This window comes from Ruditapes philippinarum, unplaced genomic scaffold (assembly GCF_026571515.1).
Source record: "Ruditapes philippinarum isolate M1 unplaced genomic scaffold, ASM2657151v2 ctg1615_1_1_1_1, whole genome shotgun sequence".
NCBI lineage: Eukaryota > Metazoa > Mollusca > Bivalvia > Venerida > Veneridae > Ruditapes > Ruditapes philippinarum.
The window spans coordinates 210,625-225,029 of NW_026865698.1; the positions used below are offsets into that span (position 1 = coordinate 210,625).

Sequence of the window (14,405 nt, forward strand, 5' to 3'; positions counted from 1 at the left end):
AAGAAACAAGAGTAAGTCATTCATTTGACATGTTCTTTGACGCTTCCAAATTTCACTCTGACAAATATTGTGAAATCTTAACGCTCTAACCTGACCCACGCGGTTCAGATTAAAAAACATATAACTTAATACTTTATTATGAGAAAACAATTTGTTCTTGTGACTGCCATGTTTATTCATTTTGAGGACCGAATAACCGACTTTACCGAATAATGAATGAAAAATTCAAAACGAAGGAAGTTTTGTCGGTGTCTCCCTTTAAACATATGGTTAAGTGCCTCTAATGAGTTATGCAGAATGTACTTCATACTTGAACACAACAATACTTTAAAAGTTTAGCCTTAATTTTACCTTAACAGTTCGGACTGAATTTGACCTTGATCTTTAAATGTTCCTTACCTTTTTTGTAAAAAGAATACCTTCGTTACTGTATATTGAAACAAAATATAGTGTAATTCAATGTCAAGATTTGGGTCATTATGCAAGTTTGTCCACCTTGCTACTCTCCATTTTTTTCAATAAAGGGCGAGTGAATGAGCGCACATGCGAATTGACGTAATAACATCTCAGTAAGTTTCAAAATGGCTGCTGTCGGTGAATGAACTGTACTCACTTGCACACAGAATTTTAAGTTTAGATGACATAATCAATCGCACCAAGTATTGACCTCTAACTATTTTTTTCTGAATTTGCTATAATTTAGTAATTGAATGATTAATATATACTTTAACAAGGCATCATTTTTGACAAAATGTCATGCTGAAAAATTTGTTGCGTAGATTTTAAAATGATTAAGACCTTTAAGGTCAAAGTGTTAGATTTTGTTTTTGTTATAAAAAGACATACAGTCAAACTCTGTTTGCTCATACTCGGAGGGCCTGTACAATTGTTTTCGAGAGATCGGTGTTTCGAGCAAAACGAGGTTAAACTATTTTCATGTAACAAACACGAATGGCAAAATCATCCACCATGGACCAGATATTAATTTTGAGAGTTTGAGCGATCGGTTCGTGTGCAATTCGAGGTAGAACAATATAGATTATATATAAATTTTTCTTGGATCGAGCGAATGGAGGTATTCGAGCGATCTGAGTTCGAGCAAACGAAATTTAACTTCATTTGATTTATATTTTGATTGAGGAAGCCAACAAGTAAATTATTGAAGTAATTTTCTACCGATTGAAATAGGATGGTGATGATAATATTATTTTGGTGTTGTCCATACTTCTTTTAGAATTTTGTTTTCGTGTTAGTTCGTACTATATCACGGATATCAATTCGTATTGTAAGACTTTTTAATATTTGAAGGAAATGCGCGTATTGGTCGCATGTCCAAGTCGGGCCTTTTATCTCAGTGTTGGCCCCATGAAACTTTATGGTAAACATCAAATTGAATGTACACTTGAATATGCTTTGACGTTAACTTCGAAATGACATCGGCTTTCATTGTCAAATTATTAAATTTTGCTACAAATTTCATAACTCTGTTACCAGTTCATTTTTGACAAACCATACTATAAAAGAAAAAACAAAATGTTACTAAAGAATGAACATGCGGTTACTATTAATCAGTATTCTGTGGATGTTTCAAAAGGTTTACATATTGCATGTTCAAATTTAATTTTGCTAAGTCTGAAGCTTAGCGAAGAAGTCAAAGATGGCGTCAAGATTGTCACCGATTCTCTTAATATTTTACAATATTAAGGGGTTCTGGGGGTATTTTGGACTGAAAATGATTTTAATATTCCATAATTATGATGTAGGTCTCTATCATGTACTTGTATAAGAAATATTTAGATAAATAATTATTCTAATCCTAACCGGGCTACATATAGCCAAGAAAAGAAAAGACGATAGCAAGGATGTTTGAAAGTTGTAACAATGAATAATGGTTTTTAAATAAATATTGTTAAAAATTTCGATAACCGATAATCAAAAAATATAGTGTTACTTTAAAAAAAGACAAGATCTTTTTAACATCTGATTAAAAAACAACAACAACAGTTTCCTTGTTGTTGTATGTACGTGTCACAATAACGTCTTAAGGATATATCTACGACTGCTTCTTATTTCAAAATTTTACCATTTTGATTTCAAAATTTCGCATTTTTCATGTAGATAATCTGAATTTTGCTTTAACATTTGCAAGATCTGTCCATGTATAGGCTGTCTGCAACCCTTTTAATTTTGTCGGTTCTCAAGGTTTGACAGATAAGTCCTTTTGAATATTTTTTTACAGTTACTAAATATTCCGATACTGGATATTTGGAGCAAGAATCTACAGTTGACCTCTCATTACCAAAGAATGCAATCAAAGGCACAGGCTCGGCTACAGCATATTTACAAGGTATTTAATGGCGCAAAAATTATAACACTAGTCAGTAACGCAGGATACGTATATATTACGCTGTAAAATATCCTACTTTAATTTACTAGCCATGTATATTATATTGCTTTCTTTAAATAACAAAAATCAACTTTAGAATATTGCATATGTTGACAATATGTCGGTTACGTTAATTTAATGTTGCACTTCTGTTTACCTATATGTTTGCATATTGTAAGAATAAAATATCGTTATAATTTTGTAATATAGAAATACATGTATATATAAAATACTATAACCCTGTCAATCAGTTTAACGTTTGAAAAAACCTGTAAAGAAGCCTGCTTTAGATTAATGGTTATAGAATCTTTATTGTCTAATTGAATTTCTTTTAGTTTTGAAATGGTTTATTTTTGGAAGATACCAGTTCAGAAAATATAAAAAAATTCAACCGGTTCCATGCCAATATTTATTTGCTTTGCCTGTAACCAGCCAATTATCGATAACGCTCCACCCCCTTGTTTGGGTACAAATAAGAGGAATCCGTATGTTTTCAAGATCAAACCAACGAATTACCTGGTAATTTGTCATAGGTTGTAAATACTCGTTATAAAGTTCAGAAATACAGAAATACTGTAAATGTTTTATAAATGTATCGACAAAATATCGCCTTCCTTTTATTTGGCTTTTTAGCAAGGAAAGAAATTATCGACTTGGGATATACAAAAAAAATTTATGAAAGCAACGGCAAATTGCTAAAACCAAGAGGGGGTTCAAAGCCGATCTTTTTATCACCAAAAAAGGGAAAAAATTGGGTCTAAAATGACTTTTTAATGTGACAAAATAAATTGTTTGTTGGTACATTGAAATTTTTTTGCATTACAGGGATTTTTTGGGCTTTTGTACGGATTGAAAACCATGTTGTGTAATCAACCTCATTTCTTACAATGCCAAAGAACGAACAACATTTTTCGTATGGACTCCTTTATATGATTGGTATTTTACGGACAAAAATAAACAATATCCCATTGTCTCATTTGTTCATTGTACGCGTGTTAATACAAACACTATATTGATTAATTACTTTATGACAAACACATAAGCGGCTTAATTATCTTACATTATATTATTACAGGGCTGGGAATCAAAACTGCGTCGTTTCCTACAAAATGTAAACAAACGCCGCCATCTTGTAACGAAAAACGTATGTTTTTGTTAATAACTATTTTTGTTTGAAATGACTGAAAAACAGATATATGTATTAACACGCTACACTATTTTCCGCTTCGTTCGGTATATGTTGCTTGCACAACTATTTTGTAAAACAAAAGTTATAGCGAACTTGCAACTCGAAACGGAGCAGCATTTTTTATGAAAATGTGTGTATACGACGCAGTTCATATTGCTTTATCCATCGTTTTTTCCTTCCAATAAATTATACATGTATACTCATTACAGAGTTTACAATTAACTTCGAAATATAATTTTGCATCATTTACTAAAATTTCATTAGAAAGATATGTTTATTTTCTAAGACAATTATGATTTTTACTAAATGATACGACGCAGTAGAAAATAAAATATGATACGACGCAGTTGTATTTTTTGGCGGATAATTTTGGCAATATATGTCTATTTTGTGAAATAATCACTTGCGCTAGATAAAAACCCCCAGATTATTTGCGGTGAATAGCGATGTTCTCTTGCTTATGCTTAATATATTATTTAATTTGAAAGTATAACTTTCGTATGCTACTTTACAGTTAAACATGTGCATGTTACTTAATTTATCGTATTTTTTTTAAAAATAGTTTTCTTATAATTTCCTGTAGGTTCAATATTAACCCTATTTTTTGGAAAAAAAATATAGAAATCTACAATGTATGAACCTGAATTTATTTTGGCTAGCAACGCTCAAAGTAAACTGTGGTTCTGCATGTTCTGGGTAATGACTGTTTTGTAGGTTTGTTTTCAAACTTTCACTCAACACATTAGCTTGACTGGGGGGCGAAGACCTCAGGTGCGCCTTTGTGCATTATTTCAGGCAAAATGTTGCACCTGCAGGGAACCATCGATATTTTGAATCTACATGTAGCTTGATAGGTTTCCACACAAAATAATCAAAAGTCCTCCAGTAAACATAAACTGCACGGCTTCGGTCAAACACCTGTCTGATTTTTTTCTCAACAATTTGTTAACGTCGGCTGTACAAATAAGCAGTTTTAGTTTTTTAGTTACTTCTGGCGTGAAGTTTTAAGATTATAAATATTTAAATTAATTATAAAGACAATAAAGTTTAACTTTCTTATTGAAATGAAATATTTCCTTAATCTCGCAGTTTATTTTTTTACTTTGATATTTCGGTGCGAATAGCAGAGAAATTTTCAATATAAACAGGCGGTAATCCTCTTGAAAACTTTTGTTTAATTTTTCAGGCAATTCATTTTCAAATAGAAATCACACTTTAGTTTGAAGGTATGTTTTGATGCCATGTCTCTTGTCTGTGGAAAATTCGATTCGATAATCTTACCTAAATTTTCTCTTCAATATAGTAAAAACTTCTTCAATACTATTGAAACATCCTGTCGTGTATACATCTGTATCAAATTTATCGGTGCAAAGCGTAAAATACCTTTGCAAAAACGAGCTCCTTCTTTACAAATAATTTGTAGTTTATCATGTCTAACTCTATTTGTAATTTTGTTTTAAATAGAGAAGAATGATACTCCAGTGCAAAAATAGAAAATACATTCCGTAGAGGCGTAGACCTGTTCTTATCGGCGATAAAGACATGCATTACGACAAAATCGGCGGTAAAGTTCCGCGGCGCTGAACATAAAATGACTGAACGGAACGCATACCCTACTTGTAAATTATATCGTAGCTTAACCATTTATAATATAATTTTTGTTCTCAGTTTTTCAGTTTCAAATAATAAAGCTCATCTGTTCCCACCGATTATTTACAAAATGAAAACAATAAAATCGGCATGTAAAAGACATAATAACGGAATTGACGGAAATTGTTGCTCATTATCAGAGCTGCATTACTGGTACTGGTACTGCAGTATGTACTGCAGCGATTTTGCAAGTACTGGTACTGATACTGAATTACTTTTACAAAATTTTGATACTACTTGTACTGGTACTGCATTACTGTCTTACAAAGTGGTACTGCTACTGCATTACTAGCATTACTTTTGGTTTTGATAAAAAATAACATCTATTTTTCTCATTATATAAAGCTGTAAATTACATTTTTTTGTTTTTGTGAAAAAGTAAGTTATCAAATCTATAGATAATTTGGTGCAATATTCCTTCAAATGTTAACATAGTATTAATCATAACAAAGCACCAAAGACTTCAAGTAAATATTAAATTGAGATACACAGGCTCAATAACTCTTTACCCTAAAATATCCTTATTAAATTCTTTTATTACTTTGTATATACTAGTAAGAGAGAAAAATAATCACTAATTAATTGCTTCTATTCTAAATAACCCTATTTCAAGTGATATTGTTAACACCATAAAAAGTTATTTACTTGTAATATAATAATTTGAACAGAGGTGTGAAGGTGTGAAAGGCAACAAAAGACTGTTGTGTTTTAAATGAAAAATGATTGCATTATATAACAGTTGACTGGTTACCAAACAATAAGATATGACAGTAATATATGTTGTAAATAATACTTATTTATTATGTTAAAACTAGAAAAGTTGTAAAAATGTTATGTTAACTTTAAAGTAAATTATGATTTTATTTCTTTGCTGAATAATATTTGCAATTATTTGTTTGATTCTGTGTAATTTATTTAAACTTTGATGAATATATAAAAGTAATGGTACTGATACTTCATTACATCACCAAATAAGTACTGGTATTGCAGTACCATGCTAAAATCTAGTACTGGTACTGGTGACGGTACTGCATAATTTGCCAAGTATTGGTTCTGGTACTTAAGTACTTTAGACATTGTATGATTTGTAACAGTGGTGACCTAGAAGATGAATATCATTTTATTTGTATCTGTTCAGCATACAATCAGATTCGAAAACGTTACATTAACAAATTTTATTTTTACAGACCAAGTGTTGTTAAATTTATAGAACTTATGTAATCTGTAAACTATTCTGTAGTAATTAAACTATGTAAATTTATACGAGAAGCATTTATAATAAGACAAAACATTGTAAACACCTATACTTAGAAGTAATTAAGGCTACTTCCTGTAATCACTTACATGTGTATTAATTTAATACAATAATTTCTACGTTATTTGGTATTGTACAATAATTATCTGATACTGTGGTGTAAACGTATTGTAAAAATGTCTGTGTTAAATAATTATCATATGTTCATGCGCTCACATATTGTTGTAATTGTACATAGTTCATCCTCTTGTATATGCTCATTATGCCTACTTGTTTTCAGTGAGTTTAATCATTCATGTCTTTATTTGTATTTGTCATGTGTAATATGTATATATGTTAATTGTATTATGTAACAAGAAACATAACTTGTTTACGTTACTAAATAAAGAATCTTGAATCTTAAGTACTAAACCCTTAGTACTGATGCAGCTCTGCTCATTATTAGTAACAAAGGTAGGCATGCATACTTCTCTTCAGATAGCAAGAGACCTTTACAAAACTTGTAATTCTTTAAAAAAAAAAAACAAAAAACAAAAAATAAAAAAAAACAACAAAGGTCATTCCTGATTGATTCAGGGTCCAGGAGAGGTTACCCTGGAAGATTGAATTTTATATCAGAATTCTGTAATTAAAAAAAGTAACCACCCCAATTTCGAACTCACGTGAAAAAATTTATAAGCATGCTAAGGCAACTCTAGAACACGTTGTCATTTGGGTGTGCGATCACGTGTTTCAATGTATATTGCATTTGATACAGCTTTTCGGAATTTGTAGATGCTTATGACAGGAACTAAAAATGCGACCGAAATATGAAGCCTTAATAGAATTTTTATTACATTTTCCAATTTTGTGGAACAAATGAGTGACCTCTGCTTTTGACTTAAGTTGTAAACAAGAAATGTTGTTGGAAGTTATTAGCATACTTAGCACATAATTTAATAGCTGAACCAGTATGCATACAGCTGTGTCGTATCATATTTTATTTCCAACTGCGTCGTATCATTTAGTAAAAATCATTATTTTCTTGGAAAATAAACATCTCTTTTTAATAAAATTTAACTAAATGATGCAAAATCATATTTTGAATTTTATGGTGAACTCTGAAACAAGTATACAATTGATTTGAGGGGGAAAAACGATAGATAAAGCAATATGAACTGCATGGTATCCACGTAATTTCATAAAAATTCTGCTCCGCTTCGAGTTGCAAGTTCGATATAACTTTTGCTTTACAAAAAAGTTGTGCAAGCATCACAAACCGAACGAAGTGGAAAATAGTGTAGCGTGTTAATACATATATCTGGTTTTTCACTCATTTCCAACAAAAATAGTTATAATCAAGAACATACCTTTTTTCGGTCCAAGATGGCGGCGTTTGTTTACATTTTGTAGGATACGACGCAGTTTTGATTTCCAGCCCTGATTAAGTAGACTGAAGAAAGTAACATAAAATGTTTTTACGTTTCGTTATATTTCATTTCTAAAAAAATAGAAAAAAAAATCCTTAGATATTATGATGATGTTTATATTTCGAAAGTTTGATAACAAAACATATTTTGACACTTCGATTTTAAATACTTCCATTTTTGTTTAGACTCAAGTATTAACGAAGACATTCATTTAAAAAAAATCTATCAAGATTAAATGCATAAAATTTATTTATATAACAATTATTACTTAGAAATGGTATATTAGCACACACAATGTAAATAAAATGTAATACATTTTACATAATTATTTTTCCACACTGTGACACCATAAAGGGAAACGCGGCATAAAAGAAACAATTAAAACAACCTTAAACACATACTAAACATAAGATGAATTGAAAATAAACGTCTTTTATTTGCTTGTAAGATAAAATTAAATTCATATCTGTTGTTAACTCTGTCAAAAATTTCTTATCTGACAAGCACATCGAGCACAGATCCTTTTTGTATTTATTAATTACGATAATAATTTCATATTTTATTACAGCAAACATCATGGACAACGTAGTGCAGTTCATTCTTAGGGATGTGGGTAGAATATTCAGAATGCCAGGCGGTTGTGCAGAGCAAACATGCTCTTCAACCGCCCCAAATGTGTACGCTTTGATGTATTTGAAGAAAACAAAGCAAGCAACAGCTACAAATATAATGCATGGCTATAGGTACATAAGGCAAGGTAAGATCATACTCTTTATATAAATGGAGTCATAATTAACCTTTCTATCTTAAATTAAAATGAAAAGTGAAGTTAACAAATACATATTTCTAAATACCAGTTAATCTTAGGATTTTATAAAATGTAATGTGGCTTATATTCATAACTCAACAAAATCACAGGGTTTGGTATTTTAAAGTGACTTTGTCTCATTGTAGATGAGCACTTACATGCTATAGACTCCTTTCATTTAAGCGATAACAGTAAGGAAAAAGTTACTTCCCTTACCGGTTGTGACGTAAATGGGAGATAAAACTATGCAGGCCGCATAGAATGTTAGGTTATTGAAAAATTAAATGCGTAAATACTGATCGTTAAATTATGATAATAACATGTAAAATTTTACGCATGAATACATAAATTCAATATCAAGACAATAGAAAAAATATAAAAACAAAGATTAAGATTAATTTTTGACAGACATGAAAATAAGATTGCCAATGTCTTTTAATGATTGTTTCTCAAGCTTTAATAGAACAATATCAGAATGCATTCTGTCAATACGTACTGATTCCTTTTAATCATGCCTTATAAAAAATATTCTCAAGAACCAGTGAAGGATATAATTTTATAAAAAATGCGGAAAGAACGAAAACCAGGTGGCATTGACTTTTATAATAGACGATAATAAGATAATTTTGATATTAAAAATCTATTCCATCATGTCCATGGTTATAAAAATAAAGACATTTTCCCAGTAACTTATTTCATAGATAAATAGATGTTTATATATAAACACCACTGAGCCGTAACATATTAATTAACATGGTGCATATGTTGTTTATACAAGCGGCACTTGGCTGTGATATCTTAAATCACCAGGTTGCATTTTTTAGAGTTATAACATTACATCAGAATACATCACTTTTGTTAGTTGTCAAAATATTTATTGTCCGAAATTTGTTATGGACCATCCTAGGGACTTTATTGGTCATGCCTTACTGATTTGATACTCGATTCAGAGTCCTACCAAATGGCGCAGTCAAAAATACGTAAAATTATAATTCAGTTAAAAACGAACTTCTGTGAACATGTTTCAGAACTTATGTTTTGTGATTTTTTAAAAACATATTTGATAAGCAGAGTATGAATTAAAAAGTATGAAGTTGAAAATATTACTTACCAAGCTTAAACATATTGGTGTGATGTACGATTTTTAAGACAAAAATAGTATACAGTCATGTACATTCAAAAGAATGTTTATTTTTTATGCCTTCACTTTTTTTTAGAATTTGCATAGATTTATATTGTTTTTTTTCTTTGTCTTAGTACTGCTTGACTCAAAATGATTTTAATAAACCAGAATCTTGCAATTAATTATTACGCAGCCGTTTTCCAAAACTACAGAATCGTTACATTTTTGAAACTGAAAATATCTTTTTGGTATTGTATATTAGCAGAGACATAGATACATTATCTGCATCTCTGGTATTAGCAAGTTAGTACGATTAACTGCCTGGTAAAATTTTCATTATTAAGAATCTAACAAAAATGGTAATCATGATCATTTACCCTGCAATATGGTCTTCTATTAACTTTTATTCAATCACGCAAAATTTTGGCAATTTCAATCTGCCAATCTTACAAGAGAAAGGATTAAGATCTTTATATCCCTCTATTATTATACTTAATCGTATCGGTATTGTCCACCGTATCCCCCAATGACGTCATCCTATGGCGACAACATTAATACGATCTTTAATGAAAGGGTCTATATAAAGTCAATAGATATCTCAACTATTCTGAAATTTCACTTCAAATATATCTTTGGTTTACAAAATAACCCACATCTCTGCTTGAAACTTTGAAAACTGCTGTCTGAATGTTTTCGGTTTAACGGTAAATCTGCTGGACAAAAGAACTTGTAAATCTTAAATTACATCTCAATTCAATTATTTATTTAAGGTTTATGTGTATGTGTTTATTTTTCATATAGTTCATTCACCTTCCGATGGTACAATAATCATTTGTCCACATTTATGTATCAGTTGCAACATATTTTTTCGTCTCAAAAAGAAGCACATATCTTAACGACTCGAGGAAGAAGAACTCTTGAATGGCGACAAAGTGCACTTACCGATATGTATTTTTTGATCTCCCCTATGGCCTGTTCAACTGAAACTTTATTTATCTAAATAAGTCCGTTGATCTTTCTGCATATTCTTTTGTCTCGAACATAACGTCTGTTAATTTGCTTCGATGTATATGGGGTTATGAAAAGATGTCGTTTAGGATAAATCACATCTCCTAGAAAACGCATTCCCCTGGAAATGGAAGTGTGTCGCTGATAACATTTGTCATAGGATTTAACTGCTAACATCATTTAGATACGCGGAAAATCATAATTCCATATGATAAATATCACCATCTGAATCCACAATAACTTGTGTGTTCAAATCGTTGAGATGACTGTATCCAGAAAAGAATTGTTCTTGTGGTAAATTCATTGGTCGAAATATTTCGTGTGATGTTTCATGTAGCGCACCACCTGCGGGATACAGTTTATCCCAGTCACCACATATACTAAGCCATTGGTCTATTGTAGGCCAATGAAGTAATGCGTAAATGTTGTGTAAAATAACCGTGATATTTATACAGATGGATGATGAAAACATACGATAAGGTTTGTACATAAGAAAATAATATATCTTTAATTAGAAATGGTTAACATACTTTAAGAAAAATATATCGTTTGCCGCTACAGAAGTTGGTAATGTCTCTACTTATATTATAACATGAATGATTGTTACAGAATGTAGAGCTCTAGTGAATTTTGTTATGCTTCATAGAACCTCAAAATGTCTTTGTATTGTGAGAAAATTACATTAAGTAATATGAAGCTATAGTATGTTTTCATTTTTACACACTGGTCATCAGAAATTATTCGAAATATTACAAATCATATTTCTATCAACTTCACAAGATAACATGTCACAATGACCATGGATGTCAGTGCTTGACACCTCAACTTTCATAATGAAGCAGCAGAGTGCAAATTTTATTTGAGACAGTTTGGAGGAGCACAACTAAAAATTAATTAGATTCTTCTGTCTAATTGTTTTCATATACAGTGAAAAAGCATGCAACTGTCTTAGAAATTATGTTTTATTAATTCCCTACCGGTGAAGCAGTAGAGGACAATAGGTTTACCCTCTGTTTGTCTTTCCGTCCGTTCGTCTGACCGTCCGTTCGTCCACAAAACTTTATCCGGTGAAAACGCAAAAAGTACTGATTTTTTTATCAACCTTGATATATGGATAGATGGTAGACGTCTTTTTCTTTTCTCCCCAATATGTTGAAAACGTAAGTTGCTATGGCAACAATTAGACTGAAAATATGGCAAATTTAATATTTATGGCAAAAATCTTGATCCTGTGATAACGCAAAAAGTCCTTAAAATACTCTTATGAAATTTTGAAATAAAGGTAAATGGCAGTCTGGAAATTATGTACGTCTTTTTGTCCTTTATTGAAAAATATGTTTGTTATGGCATCAAATAAGCTTAAAATATGACAAATATTTTAATATTTGTGATTTCTCAAAATGTTCTAAAAACATTTTTATTAAACTTAAGATATGGATAGATGGCACTATAGAGATCATACAGTGACTACAGGAAGTATAATAATAAAAGTGGCCTAGTAACCAACTGTGGGCGACCTTATCAAGATTTTTGATTTAAGTATAACACTTTTCACTATAAGCTATTTATGTGATGAGGTTTACCACTCTAGTACAAAAAATATTAGAATTATCCCCCCTGAACTTAGAATTCTCATAATGTTTGTGTTATCTTTTTAACAATATTTCTTTATGAATATACTTCAAACTTCTTATATATGTTTCTTATTATCACTCAAATCATGTGTGAGTAGATTCAATACTCCAGCTTGACTTTCTTGGCTTTTTTGAGAAAATGATGCCATGAATTTAGATTTATTCCTAGAACTTTTTATTTTTTACTCAAACTTCTTCATTTCTTATAGGATTAACTTTAAACTCCCACGTCATAATAACATGACAAGGATTATAAATATAGCGTGCATATTTCCAACATCTTATATATGTTTCTTATTATCACTCAAATCATGTGTGAGTAGATTCAATTCTCCAGCTTGACTTTCTTGACTTTTTTGAGAAAATAATGCCATGCATTTAGATTTATTCCTAGAACTTTTTATTGTTTACTCAAACTTCTTCATTTCTTATCGGATTAACTTCAAACTCCCACTTTATGATAATATGGCAAGGATTATAAATATAGCGTGCATATTTCCAGAATCATCGTCTCCTTAAACTTTGGTTATTTCTTTTTCCTTCTTTAACTTTATTTTTTCTTCAAGAATTTATTTCATATTGAAATATACATTCAATGTCAACACCTTCATCATATGTAATTTGTTTTAACATATTTTCTTACAATGTTAACATGTTTTATGTAAATAATTATTACATATTTTTAAAAGGGATAAGAACGAAAGAAAACTTATATAGTTTCTCATAATTATGTGATTTTATAAGTCTATTGCCTGGATTTCAATAATTATTTTTATTTTGAATTTGAAAGTTATTTGTTGTTTTTTTTTTTAAATTTTATTCTTCGTTACAATAAATGGTATGTTTTCACATTTTTTGCATGGTGACTATGAATGGCATCTTCGTTAAACTTTAGATAACTGTTCTTTTTACACTCACATCATGTTTGATAATGTTCACAGTCTAGCAACTTTTTTTCAAGAGTTATCTCCTGTTTAGCTTAAGAATTTAGCTGTTAAAAATGTTATAGTCTGGTAACAACTAGGGATGTCCTCTGTCTGTCAGTCAGCTCCTTAACACTATTTACTGAGATCACCATTAATGAACTTGGAACTTTTCAAACAAATTTACTTAAAATACAAAAAGTTGAATCATTAGTTATACATATTCATCCTTAGAAAATTGAATCTTTTGTATAAACATAATTTTCTTATTGGGCAGATAAACTTAACACATTACTATGATACAGCCGAACTAAGAAGTCAAAATATTTTAGTTCATCCATGTCATTCATTTTATCAATGGCATAATTGAACGGACAATGGCCCTTCAGAAAGCTGTTATGATTCTAACCGATAGGGGACTTAAGCATTGCTTGCAATACCTAGATAATTGCTTGATAAATCAGGTATATTGCACCGTCGAAGGAAAGTTCCTTTATAAAAGGAAAAATTCTTATTGATTTTAATGGCATATGAGCTCCACCAAGCAGCTGGACAAACGTAATTACTGATGTCAAGGCAAACATAGAACCAATGTCAACTAACCATAAAGCGCAATACAGAACACCTACATTAAAACAGTTGAAAGACAGAGTATCTAATAAGTTTAGTCGACTTCTTGACAGCAATTTTGACACCATTGAGGATGCTGATATAAGGTAAGATTAAAGCAATTCTCAGAGGAAAACATTGCATGCTAGTTAGTACATAAGCTCAGAAATGTTTTCTTAATTGAAAGAAGGAAATGACATTTACATACAAAAATTCAAAATTAAGAATTTTACAAAACGACATTTACGTTAACAGCAGACATTTGTTGACTGATGATTTATGTAACCGGTCTTTTTATTAGTTTATATAATACTCTTTTCAAGCCTTACATAAAAGAAATAAAAAAAAATGCACATTGTTTTGTTTAAAAACTCGTGCTGTTGATGATAGACACTACTTCCTTTAACATTT

At 30.4% G+C, this 14,405-nt stretch overlaps 1 protein-coding gene across 1 annotated transcript in view; it reads left to right on the plus strand.

Moving 5' to 3' along the window:
* The window catches only part of LOC132730028 (complement C3-like), a gene marked incomplete at its 3' end in the record, with an annotated part of 130,464 nt that overhangs the window by 96,542 nt on the left and 19,517 nt on the right, over positions 1–14,405 (plus strand). The window contains exons 24-25 of the mRNA XM_060715872.1: positions 2,240–2,347; positions 8,458–8,646. Coding sequence (XP_060571855.1) covers positions 2,240–2,347; positions 8,458–8,646 — 297 coding nt within the window. The remainder of the gene's footprint in view (positions 1–2,239; positions 2,348–8,457; positions 8,647–14,405) is intronic.